Source organism: Apus apus, chromosome 18, assembly GCF_020740795.1.
Source record: "Apus apus isolate bApuApu2 chromosome 18, bApuApu2.pri.cur, whole genome shotgun sequence".
NCBI lineage: Eukaryota > Metazoa > Chordata > Aves > Apodiformes > Apodidae > Apus > Apus apus.
The window spans coordinates 1,561,281-1,584,911 of NC_067299.1; the positions used below are offsets into that span (position 1 = coordinate 1,561,281).

The 23,631-nt window shown below is 47.4% G+C and overlaps 2 protein-coding genes, 1 long non-coding RNA gene and 2 other non-coding genes across 9 annotated transcripts in view; 2 read left to right on the forward strand and 3 right to left on the reverse strand.

Annotated features, from left to right (window-relative positions):
• LRRC75A (leucine rich repeat containing 75A) overlaps nucleotides 1-5,310 on the forward strand; it is a 63,710-nt gene extending 58,400 nt beyond the window's left edge. Inside the window, exon 4 of the mRNA XM_051636029.1 lies at nucleotides 3,105-5,310. Coding sequence (XP_051491989.1) covers nucleotides 3,105-3,687 — 583 coding nt within the window. The 3' untranslated portion in view covers nucleotides 3,688-5,310. The remainder of the gene's footprint in view (nucleotides 1-3,104) is intronic.
• The window catches only part of KCTD7 (potassium channel tetramerization domain containing 7), a 133,072-nt gene extending 121,417 nt beyond the window's left edge, over nucleotides 1-11,655 (forward strand). The window contains exon 5 of the transcript XR_007891226.1: nucleotides 11,646-11,655. The gene's annotated coding sequence lies outside the window, so the exon portion shown is untranslated. The remainder of the gene's footprint in view (nucleotides 1-11,645) is intronic.
• A 9,201-nt stretch (nucleotides 11,656-20,856) lies between these two features.
• Nucleotides 20,857-23,376, reverse strand: LOC127392313 (uncharacterized). 5 transcript variants are annotated; one of them, XR_007891235.1, is made up of 6 exons: nucleotides 23,030-23,376; nucleotides 22,448-22,603; nucleotides 22,269-22,313; nucleotides 21,721-21,797; nucleotides 21,418-21,470; nucleotides 20,857-21,015 (listed from the first exon to the last, which is right to left on the reverse strand). It is a non-coding gene; the product is annotated as an uncharacterized LOC127392313 (long non-coding RNA). The 5 variants fall into 5 exon arrangements; XR_007891234.1 differs by having other exon boundaries at nucleotides 22,431-22,603; XR_007891231.1 differs by lacking the exon at nucleotides 22,448-22,603.
• On the reverse strand, nucleotides 21,089-21,162 carry LOC127392388 (small nucleolar RNA SNORD65). The gene has a single exon (XR_007891253.1). It is a non-coding gene; the product is annotated as a small nucleolar RNA SNORD65 (small nucleolar RNA).
• LOC127392384 (small nucleolar RNA SNORD49) lies at nucleotides 21,943-22,016 on the reverse strand. The gene has a single exon (XR_007891249.1). It is a non-coding gene; the product is annotated as a small nucleolar RNA SNORD49 (small nucleolar RNA).
• Nucleotides 23,377-23,631: the final 255 nt, after the last annotated feature.

The following is a 23,631-nucleotide window of genomic DNA, read 5'->3' on the forward strand; positions in this document are numbered from 1 at the left end:
GTTTTGGTGTGTTTTTTTTTTTGTAAAAGTTTCCAGTCAGATTTTTGTGCCTTGGAATGGGCCTAAGTCCCAGGATTGGAGCCTGCAAAGTGGCTCCTCCATCCGGCTGCTTTGGGTTCTCTTCAGTCCACATGTGCTTACAGTTCTCTCTGGGGTGTCTGTGCCCATGCAGGGAAGTTGTGTTTTAACCCAAAATCCTGAGCCCAGCTCCATCCCAGGGCTCCAGTTTGTATCAGCTAATGCTGTTCCCACACAGCCAGAGCACCACCCCCCTTGGATTTCACTCAAGCTGGGGATGCAAACACAGATTCTACAAATGCTCTGCCCATCCAGCCCCCTGTGCTGCCACCTCGGGTGCCTCTGCTCCTGGTGCCATATGCAGAAGGAAATGCCTTTCCCTCTTGACTCCAGCTGGTCTGGGTTTGCTGCTGTAATGTTGCTCCTGCTGTGATCTCCCATCTGCTCAGTCCTACCTAACCATGGTGGACACAGCCCTTTGTCCTGATTTCTGTTCTTGAGACTCCATTATGGTTCGTTCCCCCCCCTCCACCCCCAATGGACAAGACATTTCTCCTGATCTGTGATCCAGGAGCCAGGCAAGGGCCAGGGCCTCTGCACAGGTGTTGCACCCAGCTCTGATGACTGGCTGCTGTAGCTCAGCAGACTCTGCAAAAGCCCCTCACCCTCCTTTCTGCCACTGGGCAATGTCAGAAAGCTTTGGCTTAAGTGCAGAGGGAAACTGGGAAGGGAGCTTGTTTTCCCAGTGTTTAGCCAGGCATCTAGATAGAAGCTGACTTTAATCCCAGTGCTCATCTGCATCCATTTCTTCCTGGTAATAAAAGCTTCAAAGGAGGCTTGAGAACAAAGTGCTGTTAAACAGACCGTGGAGCATAATCCAGCCTCACCAAGAGAACTCTAAAAAAGAGCTTTCACTCCTCCCCATCACAACCTGCTTGGGTTCTGCAAGATGTTTTTGGTCTAAAACCAGCACCCAGGAGTTTGCCTGCTCTCACCCTGGCTTGGCTGGGTCACAGCTGGGTCTCTGTAGCCAATCTGTGGCCATGGGCACCCAGTACGTGACTTCTGTGCCCTTCAGGAGAGGGGAAGAGGAGCTCTGGATGTGGAGACTCCTGTTAACCTGTGGGCATAGACCTTGGGAGAAAAGCTCTGGCTTTGCCCCTTGTTTGCACTAACAGTCTCTGGGCAGTCAGTTCTCACGGGCAGCCTGGAGAACCATGCCCAGGGGAGAGAGCAGAGCAACAGACTGGCCCCAAGCCCTCCCCAGCATCACGTTATCTGGCAACAGCTTAACCCCCCATGCAACCCATGGCAGAGCAGACATGCCTGGTAGATCATCACCTGCACCATTGTGTGCCTTCTACAACCCCCACCCCCTCAAATCCTACTGCTCTCCTGATGACCAGAGAGCTTTGCACACAAGCACTTCAGCCACCCCACTGCACACAGGCACTGCAAGTGCCATTCTTCATGGGGGGACACCTCAGGGTGTGTCCCCTTCTGCTGCTGGGCTGGTCCAGACTTTCTGCTCACCCTGTCCCTTTCCCAGCACCCCGAGTTAAAGAGCAAACTATTTAACTGCTCATTGTGCTGACTGCAGCCTTCCTGTTATTATTCAGAAAAGTTATTCAGGTGATGATGATTTTTGAAAGCACACACACACACACACACACCCTCACCCCCCGTATGAATTTTGGAGGTTTATTTCCAGAGGAACTGCAGGAATGTCACTCCTCCTCGGCTTGCACGTCTCCAGTACATCAGGTGGCCATGGCAAACTCCTCACACCCCAGTGGTGAACGTGAGCACTGATCAGTCAGCAGTAAAATGCTCTGGTGCTTACAAATAACCTCATTTCCTTCCATCCTGTCTCTGTTCTAAGTCATTCCCAACACCTTGCCGGGCTGTCTGCCTGTGTGCATTCTTCATGCACTAGAACTCAGCACAACTCCCTGCTCTGTCACTCCTCTAAGCCCCCAGGGGAAAAGCCCAACCCTTCCAGCTGCCTGCAGCCCCCAGACACCACAGACGGGCTGTGAAACATCTCACGCACAAGACAAATGTCAAACAAGGGGTGCTGGCACCAGAGCAGACACACCTGAGCAGCTGCAGAGCTCAGAAATGCAGTGTCAGTGCTGGGCCCTTCCCCAGCCCGGGCTGCAGCAAAAGGCAAAAGCATTTCAGCAGCTGGCCGGGCTGGTGTGAGCCTGACACGAGTGCCACCACAGCAGAGCGGACATGGGAGCTCATCAAGCTGACATGAGCAATTAGCATGCATGGGGCCCTTTCCACCTCCTAATTCAATCAGAGTAATTAATTAGCAAAAAGTCCTCAGCAGCAGTACCCTGCCAGCAGGTCCTGATAGTAGATGTGTTCTTTGATTTGCTTTAGAAGATAAATTGACCTGGGAAGCTCCAGTCTGGCTTGTGCTAATAAGTCTCTGTAGGGCCATTGTGAGAATTAATGTATTGATCTAAGGATCTCTCCTTGGTGCTCATCTGCTCAGCACCTGGTCTGAAGAGACATAATAGGTCTAACCACGGGAAATACTGGAGCAGGTCACCTAACCCCAGGTGTCTATCCTGTATTCGCTCTCTTGGGCTGAAGTAATTCTGGTGCAGGTCTCAGTTTCCCACCTTTACAGCCAAGGGGACAAAAATGGGTCCTCTTGCTCAAAGAGCTTTATAATTAGCAGTAGGAGAAGTGTTACATCAGCACCAGCGATTCCTATCCTGCTCATCAAAGGCTTCCTCACCCTTTTTTATACCTTCAAAAGCCCCAGGATATCCCAGGGTTTCTCAGTGGGTGTGGAAAAGACCTCTGCTCTCTCTCTGAATGATGGGGTTTGAATATCATTGCCCTGTGTCTGCCATCTCCTGTCAATGAACAGCCTGGCAGTGTCTCTGCCCCAGCTGCACAGACACACTCCTGGTCTCTAGAGAACAGAGGGTGAGACCCAGCTGAACATCCTACCTAAACCACCCACATTCTTGCCCCCTCTGAGAGCAGCCAGGCAGGTCAAAGCAACGCCACCCAGTAGACATGTCCCTCCCCATTAACATTCCCCTCCTTTGCTTCCCCTGCAGCTTGAAAGCTGTCCTGATGGGGAAGCCCCAGGACAACACCGTGGACTTGTCGGGCATCCCACTGACGCTGAGGGACCTGGAGCGCGTCACGTCCTACCTGCAGCGCAGCTCAGAGCAGATCGACACGGTGGAGCTCTGCTTCACCGACCTGACGGACGAGATGCTGCTGCAGCTGCTGCCCTCCCTCTGCCTGCTGCCCCACCTCACCACCCTCTCCCTCAACGGCAACCGCCTCACCAAAGCCATCCTGCGGGACCTCACCGAGACCCTGAAGGACCCCAAGAAGTTCCCCAGCATCACCTGGATCGACCTCGGCAACAACGTGGACATCTTCTCCTTGCCGCAGCCCTTCCTGGTGAGTCTGAAGAGACGATGCCCAAAGCAAGGCAACTTGCCAACCATCCTGGAGTTTGGTGAGGGGCAGGTGAGCGACCTGGAGAGCCAAGACGGGCTGGCCGAGAGCCAGGAGGACCTGCGAGGTGGAGCAGGTGGGACTGACAACGCAGCCTTGCAGCAGACAGACAGAACAGTTGAGGCTGGGGAGCTCCCCAGCTCGGAGCAAGGTGCTGCACCACAGACATGACGTCCAGCTCCGTGGGCCTTGGTAGGTGTTGAGCAAAGGTGACTGAAACTCAAGCCCCCAGTGCTGGAGGTCCTGGTGGAGGGGCTGGTCCCACAGTGGGATGCTCCAGGAGCTGGGACCACTGCCCTCCTCCTGTACGAGGAACATCAGCTTCTGTCTGTTCAAAGAACACAGAAAGGTGATCGTGTCACACACTTGTTTTTTATAAAAGCTGGCCAGGTGTTTCTAACCATCAGTGACATGCTGTGCTTTCCAACCTCCCACAATTGCATCTCCAAGGGGGTGCAATACAAGGCCCTTAGAAGAGTACAGAAGGGGAGAAGGAGGTGCCCAGACTTTGCAGGGAAGGGCTCCCTTTCCTTGATGCTGGATCCAGCCAGACCCCAGCTGCCCTCCCACGGACAGACAGCAGCCATCCCAGAGAGGAAAGCTGCTGGGATAAACCCGAAACCCTTCCCAATTCTGACTTCAGGAGCTGCTGATGAATAGCATACCTGCTGAGCTACAACAGAGGCTGATCACACACTAACCAGGGCTGCTTTTCCCAAAGGAAGAGCTTTGCTTTCCTGGTGCAGAGCTAAATCCCAGCCTGCTGCCTGCCAGGATGCCACTCGCCCTCCAGCCTTACTGAACCCAGACTGGCACATGTGCCTGCCTTCTATTTATTCAGAGGTACAATCCAGCAGCCATGCTGCTCAGTAACTCCAGAGCTTTCAAGGTGGTACCTGGAGCTTGAACCAGTGATGGAGTGTCTGTTCCATTTTGGGGAGTGACCTGCAAACTCTGGAGCCAGGGCTCAGCTCAAGGTTTGCTGCTGAGAAAAGAGACCACAACACTGAAAACTTTATAAAAGACAAAATAATCCTGGGGTTCATCCCTGTTCCACTGCAGGCTGGGCAGACACAGCCAGGGGACACTGAAACCCTCAAAAAGGCTGTTGGGTCTCTTGGCTGTGCCCATCACCCCCTGGACCAGAAGTGCTTTGTTTCCAAAGTGTTGGTTTGTTTTTTTTCTGAAAGACATGGGTTTGATTTTGTTTTATTTGTGATGGCAAATGGATCACCACGGAGGAGCAGCACTGGAACGTGCACTTTGGCTTTTGAACTAGAATTTCATTTAATCCTAAACCTGGAGCAGAGCAGGGAATTGTGAAAAACTTCCCCTCCTTCTTTCCTGAAGTTCAAAGGACCAAACCTGACTCCCTTTGCTAAATGGGAGCCCTTTTCTATCTGTTCAAAGCCTTTCCCCTGACCAGCTCTACAGCACCGTGGTCCTGGCTCACAGCACTGACCCTCTGGCTTTGCTTTTTCTGGGTGCAAACACAGTCAGACTCCTTGGTCTCTGTTCATTTAACATCACTGCACTGGGAAGGTTTTTCCAGGGGGGTCTCATGATGTTGGTGGTTGTTTCTCCTCTGTATGCAAGTAGGTAACTTAGAATAAACTCTGCTACTCGTTCTAGTGCATTTGGCAAAGTTCAGTATGATTTGCATGTATCCAACCCTTTTTTTTTAATGCTAACTCTTTCCAACAGGCATGAAAAAAAACCCATGCAGTGAATAAACTGTTCTGTTTGAAATAAAGGAGTTATCCGTAATCAAAATAAAATACAATGTTTAATAAAGGCCCAGCACTGAATTTTTCCTCTCTGCAGGATGAAATGCCCAGAGCATCCCCACAGAACAACAGTCCTAAAGGTTCCAGGTCTGGTTCTCCAGGGAGCTCAAAAAAAAAAGGGGGTTGCAGCAGCTGCCTGGAGCAGTGAAATAGCCCAGTTTATGGTCTGGATTCTGCAGGGTGGGCACAAGGTGGACACAGAAACATCATAAAAACATCTGATACCTTTTAAATGTTGCCAGTGTGCAAAACTAATGTGGAAGAGAGGAACAGAGAGCAGCCCCACAGGGGGTTTGTCTCCAATGTTACAGTCTCAGAGCACTGGGTGAACAGCTTTTTATTTGCAGCAAGGACAGTTCAGGTGCTGTTTATTCCAGCACCCAAATCGCATCAGAGACACATGCAGGTTTGCCCTGACTCACAGGAGCCCTTCCCCACACACAGTGCTTGGGGACTATTCCCACCGTTGCAACTTTAAGTACCTCCAACTGAGGTGTAACATTAAGAAAGAGGAGCAATGTGTGACACTGGGTCTTGGCTCCATCCCAAACCATCTGCCCGTCCCTGGGGAGGCTGCACTTACCCTCCCCAGGAGCTACAGGCAGCACGTCCCCCAGCACTGCCTCATCTGCCACTGCTCATGTTCCTCTGGTGTGCCAGGAGTACAGCCCTCCTGGAGATCTGTTACTGCACAGGCAGTTCATCAAGATTTTCCTTGAAAAATTCCTTCTGTAAGAGGTCAGGCACTGGATTGCTCAGCACCAGAGTGCTCAGCACCAGAGTACTCAGCACCAGGCTCCCCTCCCTCCTGTGCATAGCTTGGCCCCTTCTGTCTGTTAAAATTATTTAAATCACAAGCCCTTTGCTGCAAGGTTTTATTTTCTGCTAAGTATTTGCCCAGGAGCCAGCTGTCCTGGACCTCAGCACCATCTGGACCTCCAGTTTGGCCAAACAAACCCATAAACCAGAGTTATGCTGCATTTAGAGGGCTGCATCATTTATTGATGCTTTGTTTCCTCAATGACACAAACCACCCAGGGGATTGTTCCTGCCACATTTCCCCTCCAGCTGAGCTTCTACCTGCTGTGAAACACATTAACCAGAAGGTATTTTGCAGCTATCAGGCTTTTCCTTCAAGGGCTACCAGCAGCTACCAGCTCACCTCTGGGCTGCAGAGGGCTAAATGCAAGGCTCAGTGCCCAGTGCTGCCCCAGACTTGCTGTGAATTGGGAATGCCTCATCCCAGCTGTCTCCCTCTGCTGTGAAATGCTGCAGTGGGGTCCCTGCCATCATCTTCCAGGGCTGTGCTGGAAAGGACAAGCCTCTGGAGAAAGACCCCATGTCCCTCAGCCTGTCACCCCAGGCAGATGCTGCACCCCTTGAGCCAGCTCTGCTCCACAGGGACAAATACGCTGTGCCAGCATCTCTGTGCATCTTCTGAGAAAGGAAAATCACCAGAAAGGGTCTTTTATTGATGTATTTGTGCAGGCTGAATTACTGACTTACACAGGAAAAGAAAAAAACCCCACAGCTCTCCCAGAGACACTTAAAAAACCAGGGGCTTTAGCTAATCAGGCTCTTCCTCACAGTGTGGATTAGATCAATTAGCCACTTTACTGCACTTCAGGATGATGATGATCCTGTGGGCCCAGTAAAGACTGGGTGTTTTTTTTAAGCAAGCAGCACAAGCTTGTTTCCCTTCCCAGCTCATCAGCATCAGAACATGCCAGGAGTTCACCCCGTATATAATCAATGTTCCCTGTGCTACACTGGGCTATTAGTTCTGGTCAGAAGCTTTAAATGGTCCTAGAAGAAGGATTCAAGTGCTGAAAATCATTGCTGTTAGAATATTACAGTTCACTGAGGTCATCTGTTGTAAAAGGGGGAAGGAAATATCCACCATAAAATAAAGAAGTCCATAAATGTCCAAGCCCAGTTTGGTTAGTTATCTCCAGCAGCACCACACAGCTCTGCCTGTGCACAAACAGATCCAGTCTGTGGGAGATTTATGCCTTCAGCAACATAAATGTAATTGGAAATCATTCCGTGCAGATTGAGGAGCCCACATGGAGGCGAATCAGAACAGTAGGTGAGGAAGAAGGGAGGCATGAAAGGGCTGAAGCCAGGAGCTCCAGAGGGCTCATTCCAGCTGGGCTATCTCAGAAGAGTTTGCACAAGACTCCTTTGGTTTTTGAAGGTGACTATTCTTTTTAAATGAAGGTTTAGCCTCCTGGGGGAGTTGGGAGCAGGCAAGAAGGCTGGTGATGGTCAACCTCAAGCAGGGACTGTGCTGGAAAGCTAGGAAGCCACAGAAAGCACTGCTGAGGGCATCAAGAACCTCAAAACCACTTTTCCCAGAAGCATTGCTTGCTGCTCACCAGTCCTTTGGAGAGGAGCAGAAGGCTGCAAACGCCCCCCCAAAACTGCCCCAAACACCCACCCAAAACTGATGCAGAGAAGCAGCAAAAAACTGACCCAAGAGACTGAGGGGACACCAAGGTGAGAAGCAGCAGCTGAGTGGGGAGAAAGCTGCCCCAGGCAACAGAACCACACTGGGTTATCACACTGTGACTGACCCTGCACAACCACGTCCCTGCTGTCCCAGGGCTCAGCACACCTGGTTCCAGCAGCAGGGGAGGAACAGCTCCCAAGCTCCTGCAGGACCACTGGTGTTCTCAGAAGCACAAAGCCCCACGTTCCATGAACCGGGAGCACAGCGCCGGCTGCTGCTATTGCCAAGGAAACCGACTGACCTTATTAGCAGTATTCATGTATTAATGCTTATGAGGAAGGGAAAAACAACAAACCTAACCTCTCTGGTGTAATGTACTGAGATGAGCAGCAGATTTAATCTCTTCCTGACCTCTCTGTTGTCCTGGAAACATCGTGCAGTGATCCCACTCTTCCTTCACCCCGGGGCAGCTGAGTTTTTATCTGCCTCGGGGCCGTGTTCCACCAGCAGATACACTCAGCAAGTGGAGATGATCTTTCCAGCTCTGTTAAACATCTTTAGCATTAAATTCTGAAGAACAAATAGGAAACCAAATCTGTCACTCACAGTCCCCCGACAGCCTCCAGTGATGGAGGTTCCACCACTTCATACAGAGGTCCCCATCTTCAAGGAATATTGCTGTAAGTGAAAGAGCTGATGACCCTGCACTAACAGGAGCTGCTGGGCCTTGGAGACTCAGCCTTTCCTTTCCCTGGGGAGAAAGAGGTGTTCTAAGATGTGGAGTTAAAGGCCCAGTGGGGATCACCTCCCTCCTTTGCAGCAGCCCATGACCAGCAGTTGCACACTTACAAGACCTGGATTTGTGCACACCCAGGCAGCACATGGCGACTGCTACTGGCAAAAAAAAGCCAGACAAAAAAACATGGGTCCTGTTTACACACGTGGTCAAGCACAGCTTGTTTGGGAGGAAGGCAAAGGAAGGAGCAAACATCATTTCCCTACAACAGTTACAGACACGTGCTCCACTCTGAGCCCTGCAACTGCCTGGGCAATGCCAGGCTGAGCTACAAACCCCACCAACTCTATCATAAATGCAAGTACCTGCAGGTGGTGACTGCTCATGGGCAGGAAGGTTCCCAGCCAGGAGATGGGCAGAAGAGACAGGGGAAATTTTAGTGCAAGTCTGGCTGCAAAGCTGCCCACTGATCTCACCCCACTGCAATCCATGCTCTGCTTATATGGCAAAAGCTTGTCCAGACCCAGGCAGCTGCAATCCCTGCCCCACCAGGACCAAGCCCTGGGGGGTAAGGACCCTCTCCCTGATGCATACAGCCCAACCCACCCTTTGCTCTCAGTCTCATCCACTTTATTTACACCCATGGCACCCATCTTTAGCACAAACCATCTTTTTTTCCTTCCTCTTATTTCCTGTTCTTTACTCAAGAGGAAAAAAATGAACACTGGGTACACAGGAGGGGATCTGAGCAGGGCAGGCATAAGGTTTTGTCTGCACTTGCTAAAGAACTGGGGTTTCCTTGATGCAGCCTCCTCTCTGCCTTAGCAAAACCCAACTCAAATTGTATTAATTTTCACTCCCTTTCAAGCTTTAATATATATTTGTAGGGCTACAGCATGTGGAGGATTTTCCATGGGCTTTCTGAAAACACACAGCACTGCAGGGGAGAACTGAAATAGTAATTTAGCTGGAAGGAGTGGTGGGTGCAGCCTGGGTTTTTTTCTTTTATCTGTATTTTGCAGCCTCTGGGTTGTAAAGAAGCAGGTTCTGAGGAAATGGCTGTTTATAGGGAATGGGTGAATGAAAAATAATCACAACTGCTGCAGAAGGTGAGCTTTCCATGTGAAAAACATGTTTTTCAAACCAAGGAAAAGCTGACCTAGTTGAAAACCCAGAGTGCAGGAGGCTGGCTGACTTCTGTTGTCATTACAAATATTTATTGGAAAACACAGCACCTGGGGAGTGTGAGGAGTGTTCCCATGGGATCTGAGAAGGGTGTCTGCACTTACCATGGTCAAGGTGCAGTGAGAGCCCTTCTGGGCAGAAGCTGCTGTTCTGGGGTGTGGATACAACAAACCCTTGCAGGCAGGAGCACACTGAGCTGCTCAGGGTGGAGCTAGGTCAAAAATATCAATGGAGAACCCAATGTCCAAAATTTAGGAATGCTGAGCTGCCATTTTCCTGAGCAGACAGGTCCACAGGAGAGCCACCAGCCCTACGTACATCCCAGGGCTCCTCCTTCCAAAATCAGGTCAGGTGATACAAAATCAGGCCTTTTCCACCTAAAATGTAACTCTCAGTCATTCCAAAGGCTGTGGAGCCAGGCCACAGCAAAACCTATGTGAATACCCTGCCTGGGACAGTGCTTCAGCTGCAGCTGGTTCAACAGAGAAGAAACCAGCAGGAGCAAAGGAAGATGTTTGCAGGATGCAGTTTTTCCAGGGAGAAGGTGACTCTGATGAGGTTGCAATGAAGGACACAAAAAGGGAGAAGGTTGAGACCTGGGTAAATCTCACACACAATCTGGGTACAAGAACCATGTGCATGAACACTGAAGAGGAGGTTAGCCTAAAACTTCCAGCTGCTCCCATGCCACCTGAAGCCTGGTATTTTTTCCCCTTAGTAATATAAAAGGTCCTGCTAGGGGAAAATTTTGCATTATTTATTGGCAGCTCGTGCTGGTGTGTTTAATGCTGGTCCCGGAGACACTGAATACTCTGCTGGAGCTTAGCTGATGGGAAAATCTGTCTATGGTGGCACCATGCTTCTGGTCCTCAAGGGCTACCCGTTTTACATAGAAAACACTGAGCAAGCACAGTTAAGAAACCAGAGGAGCTTTAGCTCTTGCTGGTCAAGGAGCTCTGAACCAAACTTACACAACAGTTCTGATGTGTGCAGCCCTTTTTGGAGTCATTCTCCTTGGTGGAGTGATAAGGCCAATGCCAAAATATTTCAGGGCTCAGCAAATGTGCCAGGTGGCAAGAGCCAAGCACTGAGGATGACCAGCCTCCTTGTGGCAGGGATGGATGGATCAGGCCCCTATCCCTTTTCAGTCCATCAATCACCTCCTACACTTCACTGTGCCAACAGTCCACCCAATTGTGAGATTCCCCTTTTACTACAACTGCAATAATTTAAAAAGAAAAAAATATTTTATGTATTCTGTTGTTTTGATGTTTATGACAATGCTACAGGTCTTGGCCAGGATCAGGGCTCTCCTGCAGCAGATACTGTGCAAGTGCCTCCTTCCACCACACACAAAGCTAATGACCAGAAAAAGTGACTTCCAAGTGACTTCTTTACAAGGATCTGAAGACCAGTTTTCCTAAACTGTCAGGATTGATACTGGCTCTGGAAACATCTCAGAGATGTTGCTGTGCAATCCATGGGCTCTGCACTAGCAAGAGCACCAAGGCAAAGCCTGCAAGGCTCATGTAGCAGCAGCTCTCAGGCTCTGAGTAGTAAGTTGGCAGCTCAGACTTCAGAGGTCACAGCTAAATTGAGTAGATTTCATTGATTGCACCATTAATTGCCTGCCCAGAGGAAAGCTGCTGCACAAAGGATGACTGGTTAATTTACAGCAGAGCATGCACAGGGAGCTTTAGTACAGAAAGGCAGTAGCAGTTGGCCAGGCAGCAGCAACCACTGCTCTTCTGCTGCTTTGTGAGAAGGTTGAGCTCATCACCAAACTTACTGAACTCCTTTTTCAGACGTTGCAATAACCCATGTCTCCAAGCAACATCATAAACGGAAGGCAAAAAAGTTATACAGACAAAAATGTGTGATTTATTTGAGCTGAGTGCTTGCTGGGAATAAAATGCAGATGCTAGCTTATTTCCTTGAGCAGCCATAATCATAAAACTGGTGGAGACAGAGTATTCCATCTACTTTGCTTGTGCATAACCTTTAAGAAATGTTAAGACAGAACTTGTTCACAAGGACAAACTAAAAAAGCTTTGTAACTGGAAAGGAGGGGAAGAGCCCTGGATCCCAAGCTGGCACCACAGGACAGGTGTTTAGGAATGCAGTGCCAGGTTTTTATGGGAAAACTGCAGAAGCAACAGCTCAGCTACTCCCAATCAATGGGAAACTGGACAAGCTTTGTTTACAGCCCCTTCTGGCAGTTTTGGGTTTGCATTTTCTGTCTTCTCTTCTGTAAATATACAGAGAAGACAACTGGTTTTACCTTTGCCTTAGTTTATAGTTTTACAGAGAACTGAAGACTTGATTTAATAGTCAGAAAAGATGCAATCATTTAACTAGCACCTTTAATTATTTGTGCAGATTTCTAAATTCATTCCCCAGGTAGGTTTCCTGCCTCCTAATAGCTTATTGATTTGTGGCTTCTGTGCCATCTTCCATTCTTCTTTGCTATTTTATTAACTCAGTCTGAGGAGAAAATACACCTGCAGAGCCTATTTAGCATCCTTCAAGGGTTTGCTTAGGCAAAGCAAGGGACATTTACTATAACAAATATGGAAAATTCAGCTGCATCCCCACAGGAATGAGCCTCCCTTTTCCTTCTTGCAGCTACTTCTTGTCTTGCTACCTCCAGGTAAGACCTGCCACTCCAGCTTGTCTTACATGATTGAAACATTAAGGCAGTACAGAACTGTCCTCTGAGCACCATGTGTATCATGCTCTGGTACCTACTATTCCAGCTCTTCCCAAACTACTGCTGAATCCTGCACACAGAGACGCAGGCAGAACATCTCAGAGGTGGGCAGATTTTCAAACACACAAAACAAAAGGCATCTGCTTCAGACTGCATGCTCTCACCCTGCTGGAACCCTAGTGGCTTCCCAACAGGAGAACTTCACCATTACTGTTTTATTCCATCTGCTCCACAGTACACACCTGCTTGTTAAATTACGAATTTAAAGGCTAAGTGTTTCTCCAGCTGCTCTGGGGGAAGCTGTGCTTTCTTGCAAGCTCGGAGCTCCTCTCCACCACACGCACTGGGAACAGCACAGAGCTGCAGGCTGAAATGCAGAACTTGGCCTTTCCTTGTGCCTCCCTTTGCCAGGAAAGGCTCCCATCTCAGTTCAGGTTCTTTACAAGAGATGCAAAGAACAAGATAATCAGGCAAATTGTAAGTGGGATATTTGCAAAGGAACAAAGCACCTAGTTCTCCCTTCCAAGCAGCTAAGAAGGGAGGCTCTGCAGCCTGCTGAAAGCCAACTGGGCAAGATACAGTTTCCCAACAACTGGCAAAAGTTACTGTAAAAATGACTCTGTTGTTCGGCCAGGAAAAAACCACAAAGCAGCAGAACAGCTTAAAGCACTGCAACACTGGGGAGACAGGAGCTGTGTTTCACCAACACTCATTTCTAGAGGGTAGGTCACCACTTCAGCATGGGAAGGTGTTTGCAATGCACTAAAGGTACCAAGTCCCCAGTGTTGCTGGGAGAAAACCTGCTTCCTACCTCAGAGGTATTTAAAGTCAGTCTCCACTTCCCTGGCTGCCGAAACTGTCCTCTTTCTATCTAGCTCATTAGCCTGAGTGGATATTGCTTCTTTAAGCAAGGATACTAATTAGGACGTGGTAGAAGGCAAGAGCTGTTTTCCCCACACCCACACATGAACTGCAGCTTTTTCAGGGGGTACTTGTCATATAAACCACAACTTGCAGGCAGATCCTGGCAGCTCGGGTCTGCAGGTCAGCAAAATTACCCAGTGGGCAAACTCTTCTCCAACGCCACAAGTGCCACACAAGCCTCATGTAAAATACTCCCACACAAATTCAGCACAACTCATACCAAAGGGATTAAACCAGAGTTCTCTGATGGTAACTGCCCAGTCAGAGTCAAACCATTGGTGATACCTGGTAGGAAATAAGCTCCAGACCACAGCATTTCTGAAGCAATGCCATGTGGCCACAGCAAAGCATCACCTGTGCTGTACAATTCTTACATCTGCCTACAGGTCTCTATTATATTGTTCGTATTTTAATCTGTGTATTCCTCCAAACAAGTTTCTTTCCCCTTTTCCTCCCAGCCCACCAAAACTTCCAAACTAACAGACAGTAACAGCCTCTTCCTGAAAACCCTCTGCACACCAAGGTCAGTATTTTCCCATGACCACAGATTATTCCCTTCTCCCTCTTTCATTTCTAGGAAAATCTGAAGGTGTGATTAAACACCACCTACTCTGGGAAATAATTATTTTTCTTACCTTTAATTTCCTGCTCTAATGGATGCATGTACCACCTCTTCTTCCTCTTACAAGTGCAACCTTCTGCCTGCTAGTCCACAACTCCAAAGGCTTCTTGCTTAATCCTCAATCAGAAATGCAGCTTCTCCTCCTCACCTGCCTCCAAAACCACCCAGCACTGCTCACAAATTTGCTGTTCTGTCCTTGGAGCTCAACACCCACCACCCTGCAAACAGCAGGAGAAATTAGGTGAGTGTAGTATTATTCTTATAAAATACTTGATTTTGCCAAGGGAGGGAAGAAAGAAAGCAAAAGAGAAGACAAAAACCCCTCCCTGTGCCTGAGCTTTCAGGGAGAATGTTAAAACAAAATGGAGGCAAACAGCCTCACCTGGGGCCCCAGCAATCACCAGCTGTTTAATCAACAAGGGTCAGCAAATGTCCTGACCTCATCTGCAGCAGCCTCCAGGCTTTTGATGAGTTTCAAGCTCTAATGCTGCTCAACACAGACTGAGCCACCCCCTTCTTGCAACAATTGCAGACCTTGTGTGTTAACAGATTATCAGACTTTCAGGGGCTGGGGGGGGTGGGTCATGAGAGAAACTGCCAGAGTGACTGGTTGCAATTTTAATGCCTTTGATCAGGACCTCACAGGCAGGTCTATGGGCTTTGATGATAAAGTGCCTGCTGCATCCAAGAGTGTAAATCCTACTTTGCATTTATAGTTCTGCACAAATATCCTCTCAACTGACCAGAAATCTGCACCTACAGCAACTGGGCTCCTGAACATGCTCCGCAGAGATGATAAGAGTTTCCCCAACTTTACTGCCACTCTATATCTGCTTTCTCCAAGTTACAAAATTTCAAATTTCCTCTGTGTACTTTACACATTTTTTTGCTGCATCCCATCTGCAAACCCAACTGTAACCTGCTGCTCCCCTGATGAGGGGTTTCCCTGGAAGCAGAGCAGCCTTCTCCACATTCCTCTGTACCAGCAACTCTCTCCAAAGATACAAGCTGATGAGCTTTCACACAATCACTAGAGAAACTGACCCCAAAAATGGGCTGAACTTGAACAAGAGCCACTCCAAACAGGAGCAGCCATCAGACCAGAGCTGTCCGTTCATCTGTGTCAGCAGCTCCAGGTATCACATCAGTTCATCAAACCATTTTATTGTCACTGCTGTGACCTCAGTCCTGCTCTCCTCCCCAAAACCCTCCTTCTTCCTCAGCTTTAGCCTTCAAGCTGCTGGCACACTGCCAGGTGACACAGCCTTGCTGTCATCCCTTTTGAAGCTTAAAAGCCATCGTTTTGAAATCCCTTTCCTTGATGTGGTCTCCTGTTTTGGACTATCAAACAGCCTGGCACTGACACAAAAGCTTCGTGTTGCCTCCTGCAAACACAGAGCATCTTCCTCCCCCAGCACAGAAGCACACAGGCTGGTTTAGAGATGACTGGATACATATGAAATCAAATGCAAAGTGCACCTTGGTTTGGAGTCTTCCCATTACTTTCTGAAATCACTGTACATTTCAAAGCTCCCAGTTCACACCTTGCTTTGAAACAGTTCTCATCATCTTAACAGCAGGTTTGCCATGTATTTCACATCCTGAGGAGCATTTGGCACAAAAATCCTATTTACTGCTAGAGTTGGCAGAAACAATTATCTGATCTGACAGAGTTAAGTGAAATTGCTGTATCCAGCAACTGACCAAATTGGTCTTCCCTTCTCTCACTCCCCTCAGGGAGGCTTTGACCTTCCTTTCCTTCAGCTGCAATGAGGTGATACAGCTTCATGGGAATGCTGGAAGACTTTCAGGATTATCTGATTGAGGCAGGAGATGAAATGCCTGCTATGATGATGTACATCTGCTGTTGTTGTGGGCCACATTAAATGACCAGACACTTTCATAGATCACCTGAACACCAGTATTGCATCTGCTGTCAGATAAGGGCTCTGATAACCAAGTGACTACAGGAACTAATCCATACCACCCATACCTTCATCCAGGCATTTATTAATAACATTTAAACTGTTCAGGAAAGTGGATTATCTCAGTGATAAGCTTAGACTTAGCTAGAAGTTTGTCTCTGAATGTGCTATCAAAACTATTCCACCCTTTAGTTAGTTAAGAGCACCTAATGCAAACTCACAGCCAACACATATCACCAAATGGAATTAACAAACATACAGAATAAAATAAAGACAACCAAACCCCAAGCAAATATCCTCCTGTAGCAACTGGGAGAGTGCAAGGAAACTATTTTTAAAAATAGAATCTAGAAAATAAAGTAATTTAAAAAAAAGGCCAGCCCACCAGAAAGCCATGGGCAGAATTAGGAGTATTAATGATAATTTGTTTAGAGTTCACACTGCAGCTGTGCTATGCAGTTATTTTACCACAAACCAACACAAATAAAATCCTGTTATGAAAAAAAACAAAACAAAACTAAGCATTGACTTCCAAGAATTCACAGGAGTCTTAGCATAAAAAAGCACGTAGAGGAAAGGTCTTAATTATTGGATGAAACTTTTAACATTTCAAGTTGATTAAAACAGCAGGGATTTCAAATTCAGTCTCCATGTTATAATTTATTTTCTCACTTGGATTTTGTTCAGGTTTTACAGTTCCACACACAGGTGCTGGGCTGGGAGGTGTTTATTGACCTCAGCTGAGCTGAAGCTCAACACCCACCACCAAGGAGACACAGCAGGGCTTTGCTGCCTGGGTTGGGCTTTCAAGTTCAGAGGCTGCATGTAATTGAGTGGAAGGTAACGAAGGGGAAGTAGTACTCCAGGTAGTATTTTTATTTTTACTAAAGAAAACTGAATTCCTTTGGCTCCTCATCACACTGTTTATTCATGCACTGGTGTCACTGCTGTCTGTTTAAACCAGACTTTGGGGCTGGGATCGTTAATGCAACTGGTTTGCATTGTGTCAAGGAAAACAGAGGCTCAGCCTTTGCTGGTCCCTTCATTAAAATACATTATTAACAGCTAATTAGGGGTGACATTTTCACTGTGCACAGGATTCTCTGCATGTTAATGAGAGTTGCAAATCTTATTAGACAGCCAAAAAGGAACCAGCAATAAAATCATCTTTCCCAAAACAAGCATCTTCCAGGGGTGCAAAAATCTCTCTACAACAAATGCTCTGAACTTGATCACTGCACCATCTCGTGGGCTTCAGTGTCAGGAGGTGGAACAGGCCAAGTACTATTCTCCCTCCTCCTGAATTAGAGCACAGAGGTACAAAATATGCTGGCTGTTTTATGTCTCCTTCTTGCATGCTCTAAATCAAATCCTACCTGTTAAATTCTTACAATTTGGAGCAGTACAAGGTTCAGTTCTTAACACTTGGGCTAAAATTGGTTTTAAGCATGAAACTGAGACACTAAATTACATGAACTGACAAAATGAGATGTGTATTTGTCCCACCAAACCAATAAATCATGTGTCAGCCTTGTACTTGTGAGGAACATGTGACATGTGAGGAAGCTTTGGCAGCAGAATCAGGTGCTATGAAAGTTGCTGAGCCTAAGCCCTGGGTGAGCACGAGCCAGGCCAAACACCCCCTATTTTGAGCCTTTATTTTCTGCCCAGAGCAACTCAGAGTCCCTGCCTGCAGCACATCAGAAATGGCAACAAAGCCTTCACTAATGCAGCAGCTGGAAGAAAACAAACCCACACATTTCTCTTTGCACAACACTAATATCACCTGAGTTGTTCCTTGCTAGAAAGCAGCAGCTCCTCTGACAGTGCCTTGCTCCTCTTTCACTAACTTGAAATGAGGCACTTGTAAAACAAACTGCTCTTCCAACTGCCTTCAAGAGAAAAGAAGTTTCACAATTTAGCATCCATTTCATTCCAAGAGGTAAAATACAGTCTGTCCCTTCCTCCCTTCTTACCAAGTGGATGCAGACAGCTAAAGCAGTCAGCTGGAACAGCAGCTAACAAGGGCCAGAAAAAACACATCTTTAGATGTAGTAGCTGGGATATATTAATTTATGGGCTCGCATAAGTTATTATCTTAATGCTGATGTAGATACCATTGCTTTGTAATACTAATCAAGAAATAATAACCAGCATTTATATTAAATGTGAAGCTTAGTAATTTACAGAAAGGAAATGGGAGAATTCACCAGGCAGCCATTTCCCCACCTTAACGCCTCTCCCCTCCAAGACCTGAGCCACATCACACTGCTTGCATTTCCATGCAATACTGGAAACAAGGGATGAAAGCAGTGCATCTTCCCCAGCACCATTTGCACACCACCAACCATCACTCATTCCACCTCACACCTGAGATGAGCTGTCCCCAGCATGTGCCTCTTGCCATGGTCACACCACAGATTCCCTGAGCAGCGATGACTGATCAGGCCCATCCCACCTTGTTTAGCGCCCAAGCCTGAGGATTTGAGCTCAGTTACTCCCAAATCCTCACTCCCACCACAGAAGTGGTTTTTGCAAGCACAGAAGGCAAGGCACAAGCAGGCAGATCATTACCCAGAGCAGCCAGTCAGGCCAGCAGTCACAGCACCTATCTGGTGGGTAAGACACACTCCCTGCTTTCTCTCCAGGACATGCCCACCTCTCCCTGCTTACCCTGGCACTTGGCGATCCTGAGCTTCACTGCTTTTTTTTCCTTTCAGCTTTAATCCCTTCATCTACTTTGGATTGATCTGTGGTTGCTGGCTGTTGTTAAGCGCCAGGGACTCCTGCCAACTGTTATCTTAAATCTTTAGAAAATTCAAAATAATTCTATTTTTAAAACAGGATTTTTTTTTTGTAGTTGCTGCTTATTCCCCAACACTGCAGATATGCTCCAAATGTAATCAAAATGTATTTTATTTTCCCTCTCCTCATGCACTGTAAGATGAGCAGAAAGATTATACATGCTCCCATGAGAGATCACAGTAATGTTTAGGACACCTATTTTGTTCAAAAGGCACCATGTTCTAAAAGTAACACTTTTCCATTCACTCATCTTAGCAAAAACCAGCCTGCTAGGGGACCCCTGCTGAGAAACTCTGTTTTTTGTGAAAACAATTAACAAGTAATACCAAAATGAAACACTCATGAATAAGTTATCTGTATAACAGATACCAACTTGTAGCCTCGATAAACCCAGATAAACTGTCTCCTGTTCACAGACGTATTCCCAGATCAACTCCATTTTAATGAGGTAATTCTGACACACACTAGAAAGAACAATTACAAAGACAAGTTGCACCAAACCTATCTTGAGCAAATTAAACAGCACACTAAAAACAGCAGAAATTTGCCAAGTTGTTTCTGCTGAGCGCATGTGTCTACATTTAACCCTTTCAGAATGGACAGCTTCTCATTTAAAAAAGGCAGCAATATCTTGTGCTCTGAAACCTTTAAATCCATTTATCTTTCCAATGCATATCTGATCAGCTAAGAATGTCTTCTGTCAACACGTTCTAGTACACAACCACTCAGAATCAGGCAAAAATAGGTGGCTTTTTTTTCTGTTAAACACTTGGAACAGAATGTAACTCTACAATTTTAATTAAACATTGAAGCTCAAATGCACTCAGACAAAAAAAAACTAATTTACTCCAAACAAGTTTTGAATACCGCATTACCCAGGTTGAATGTCTGTATTAAACCCTGCAGGTACCAGTGATGTTCCTAGAAAAAATCCAGATTAATTTCCCTGCACAGTAACTCTCAGGCACTCTACTGCTGCTTGACACTGCTTTGAAAAATGTTAACCTGTTCTTCTGTCACTGAAGTACATAAAGCTGGGTAAAGCTGTGTCCTGCTTTAATTTTATGCCAATCAAGAACTGTTCACCCAAAACCCCACAGTAAAAACTAATCACAATGGACTTTGTTACCTGTCCCAAATGGCTGTTCCCAAGCCACACCCCTTCTAGCAACATTTCCAAGTGGATTCAAGTTTTGTCGTCTGCAGAATCAACATCAAGATCCCTCCTACAGGGAGCTAATCAGTTACCACCACCACAGCTCTTGCTGGCACAGACTGATCATGCACTCACAAAGATTTATTAATGTTGACCTTTTCCAAAAAGCACACACTAAGCTGCACTGAAACCTTTCACCTGGTGACACCAAGTGGGCAAAATGATCAGTAACATCTGCATCAAGCTTGTCTCAGTGGATATGCTCAAGTGCTCTAGGTTTAATGACTTACATTCCACATCTTCTTTAAGAGGACTAAAGCATTTTAAGTCTGCCAGTTACACTGACCTAATGCATCTAATTGAGAGTTTTGGCCTCAGATGCTGCTTTTCCTCCTTCAAGCACCTCCAATTCAAGTCTTTTAAGTTTCCCCAAAAATCTTGTTACCTTCTGTTTATCAATCTCTCTTGCAGACAAATCTTAGAGTAAGTCACTATCACAAAGGCATTTTCTGTAATTTTACTAGTGACAATGAAGAATGCTGACAACCTGCCAGGTGAGTCTCTTGCCCCTTCACATTTGACAATCAATTTTAGATTTGCACATTTGGACCATTATTTAGAAGAGATGCAGAACATGGGCTAGAATGGTATTCCTGCAGGAACACACCCTGCTACCTCTGTAGCAGACTTTAAGAAAGGCTGAGGCCAAAATAATGCAGAAACAGCAAGCCTTGAAAAAGATTCACAATCAGTTGCATCTGTCCTTATGGCTGTTGGGGATATTCAAGGCCTAATCTCTCTAGTAATTACTGCAGCAGTGTTAGTTGTTTAAACTGTGTAAAGCAAGTAAGTTACCAGACAGAATTCTTACGGAACTGAAATCCATTCACATTATCTGCAGTCATTATACTGCAGTGAACACACACCTACTTCACCATATTACAGCAAATTACAGGAGCACTCACCATATTTAGTGAAAACCTGTTGTGAAATGGGGAGTGACCCCTTAATGCAGTAAAGTGACAAAACCAGATTCAGTTGGGTTTTTTTGAGAGAATTTTAATGTGTGCCATCAGAATGGTAACTATTTCTTAACACCAGAGGGCATAAAAATTTAGTATTTCACAACTTCCCCAAGCTCACACACGTTTTATTGGACTCCTCCTTCCCCAGACAAGATGTTTTCAGCACAGGCACCTGTAACACAACAGCATGGGTGAATCAACCATTCAACACGGAGTATTAACCCATTTGTTCATGCAAGAGATATCATCAGAAAAACCTTTGCTCACCACCAGTCAATCTGCCGGTAATTCCAGCAATTTTTGGTTAGTTTCATCATTTGATATCTTCAGGTAAACTGGTACATTTCTAGCAGAAGCAAGACATTTATCCCTTTGCTCTGCAGTGCTGTCAGTGTAGCACTGAAGACAGCTGCTCTTACACATTTACTGTCTATAGTCTTTTTTGCCTAGAACTTCATTATACTTTGGAGCCAAGAACATAAAGAAATAGACACAAAGTCAATGAGAACATTCTCAACTAGGAAACATTTCTGAGACTATAGCCAAAAGCCATCATGATGAATATTTAACTCACCCAGAATAATCTGCCCTTGCTGTCTCACTGCCTCCCAGAGGACTTGTGAAGAGCTGTAACATCAATTGGTAGACATTAGTAACAAGCACAGCCCTGCAAGCTATACTTGAAAAGAGATACCAGGAAATAAACACCAGGTTTTAAATTTGGAGGAAAAGGAAAAACAGATTGATCCAAGCTATGAAGTCTGAGCCAATAAAATATACCTCTTAAGCTTTTGGCAATCTAGAAGCCTTATTTATCCTTAACTTAGTTTCTACCTGGTATAAAACTCCATATGGTCCAGAGAAATTAATCACCTACCTTCATATTAGGGCCATCTCCAAAGAGCTACCTGCTCCCAGTCCTAACTGTGTAACATTTATCTGGAAAAACAGGCTCTGCAGAGGAAATGGAACAGATGGATCAGAGGCGACCCTAGTTATTACCAGAGCATTTTTCACAGAAAGCAAAGTGTAAATAAAGGTTGCCTGAGAAGTTCTAGTAGACAAAACTACAGCTCAAACTCTGCAGGCAGTAGCTGTATGTCAGACAAACGAAGAGGTTATCGTCAGTTCTCGCATCTGACGGCACTTCCTATTCGGGTTATCATCATCAACAGCTTCTCTGCTTGATTACTGGAAACACAGTAATTGTTTCATCTTGAACCCACAGTTTTACATCTTCCACTTTGCTTATAAAAAGGCTCCATTAACTTAGCGGTACAGAAAACAAAATTTAATTACCTTTTACTTAACTTGTTCTAAGATGCAACCATTACAGGTTATTTTCAATCAACAGATCTTTATTTAACTGCTTTGCACAATCAGAACGTAATTAAAAAGCTCAGAACTTCCTTAACTTTTACGCACCTTAGTACAAAATTAACTTTCTCTTTACTTCAAGACATCTTTCAGCTGTGGGAATAAAAATAAAAGAAGTATTACTAAAATACTCTGCAGCAGCGATTTTATACAGTTACAAAGTAGGTTTATCCAGGGGGGGAAAAAAGGCAACAAGAAAAAACCACCCACCAAAACCAGTATCTCACCACCAACAGTTTGCTCGTAATTCCAGTCATGCTTGTGTTGGTATCACGACTCACCAAAGTACTGGTATGTTATTTCAGCAGCCAGCAACCCTCTGTACTGCTTTTAGTCAGGAAACTTAAGACATTTACCGCATGCAACTCACCAGGCTGCACATACTGCAACGGGAAATTTTAACTTTAAATTCCACACATAACCCATTTCAAGGGTATAACGCTCATTGCACAGAAAGGGTCTGGCAAACCGAACTAAAAAAGTGACCCGTTTTCTAAAAATACCGCAGTAAATACCCTCAGAAGGCACACGAACACCAAGCACCAACCACAAAAGCGTCACCTCCAGATCTCCTAAGAGAGCTGAGCTCAGAACTGCCCCAGCAGCACGTGAGCAGAAGGGACCAGCCTGAACGCAGCCACGAGGCTGCTGAGGAAACAACGGAACGTGAAGGACCCTCACCCTCCCCGGGCCTCCCCCCCGGGCTCGCCAAGGCCGCCCCACCGACCGCGGCTCAGGCGGCAACACCCGCCGCCGCTTCACACGCGGCTCCCAGGCCTCCCGACCCGTCCGAGCCCCTTCTAACTCACCGGGGAGCCGTCTCCGGCAGCCGCAGCGCAGCCCCAGCCCCGCCGGCGGGGCCGCAGCGCCCGGTGCCCCCGGTGCCCCGGCGGGGCGCTGAGGAGAGCGGAGCCGGGCGCCGCGCGCTCACCACACGTCACCCGGCGCGGCGGCCTGCTCCGCTCAGCCCCCCGCTCCATCCGCGGGGCCGGCGGGGGCAGAGCGGGGCGGGGGGGGGGCAGAGCGGGGCGGGGGGGGGCAGAGCGGGGCGGGGGGGGGCAGAGCGGGGCGGGGGGACGGCGGACACCGGCGCCGCTGCGAGGACGCGGCCTCTCCCCTCAGCCCGCCCAGCGCCCGCCTCAGCGGCTGCCGCGCACGCGGGGCGAAAGGGCGGGAAGGCGGGCGGCGGCCGCTTATAAGGGCTCGGGCCGTACCACCCCGCGGCGGGGCGGGGGGGGCGGCACCACTGCCCGGCGGGGCGGGGCGGCCCGAGCGCCAGTTCCGGCAGAGCGGGGCGGGAGCGGGGCCGGCGGCTCCTCTGGGGCCTCATTCCAGGTGCTTCTGTGCCGGGCTGGAAGCAGCAGAGCGGGTTGGTGAGGAGGCGCTGGGACAGGCTGCACCCCAAGCGGGC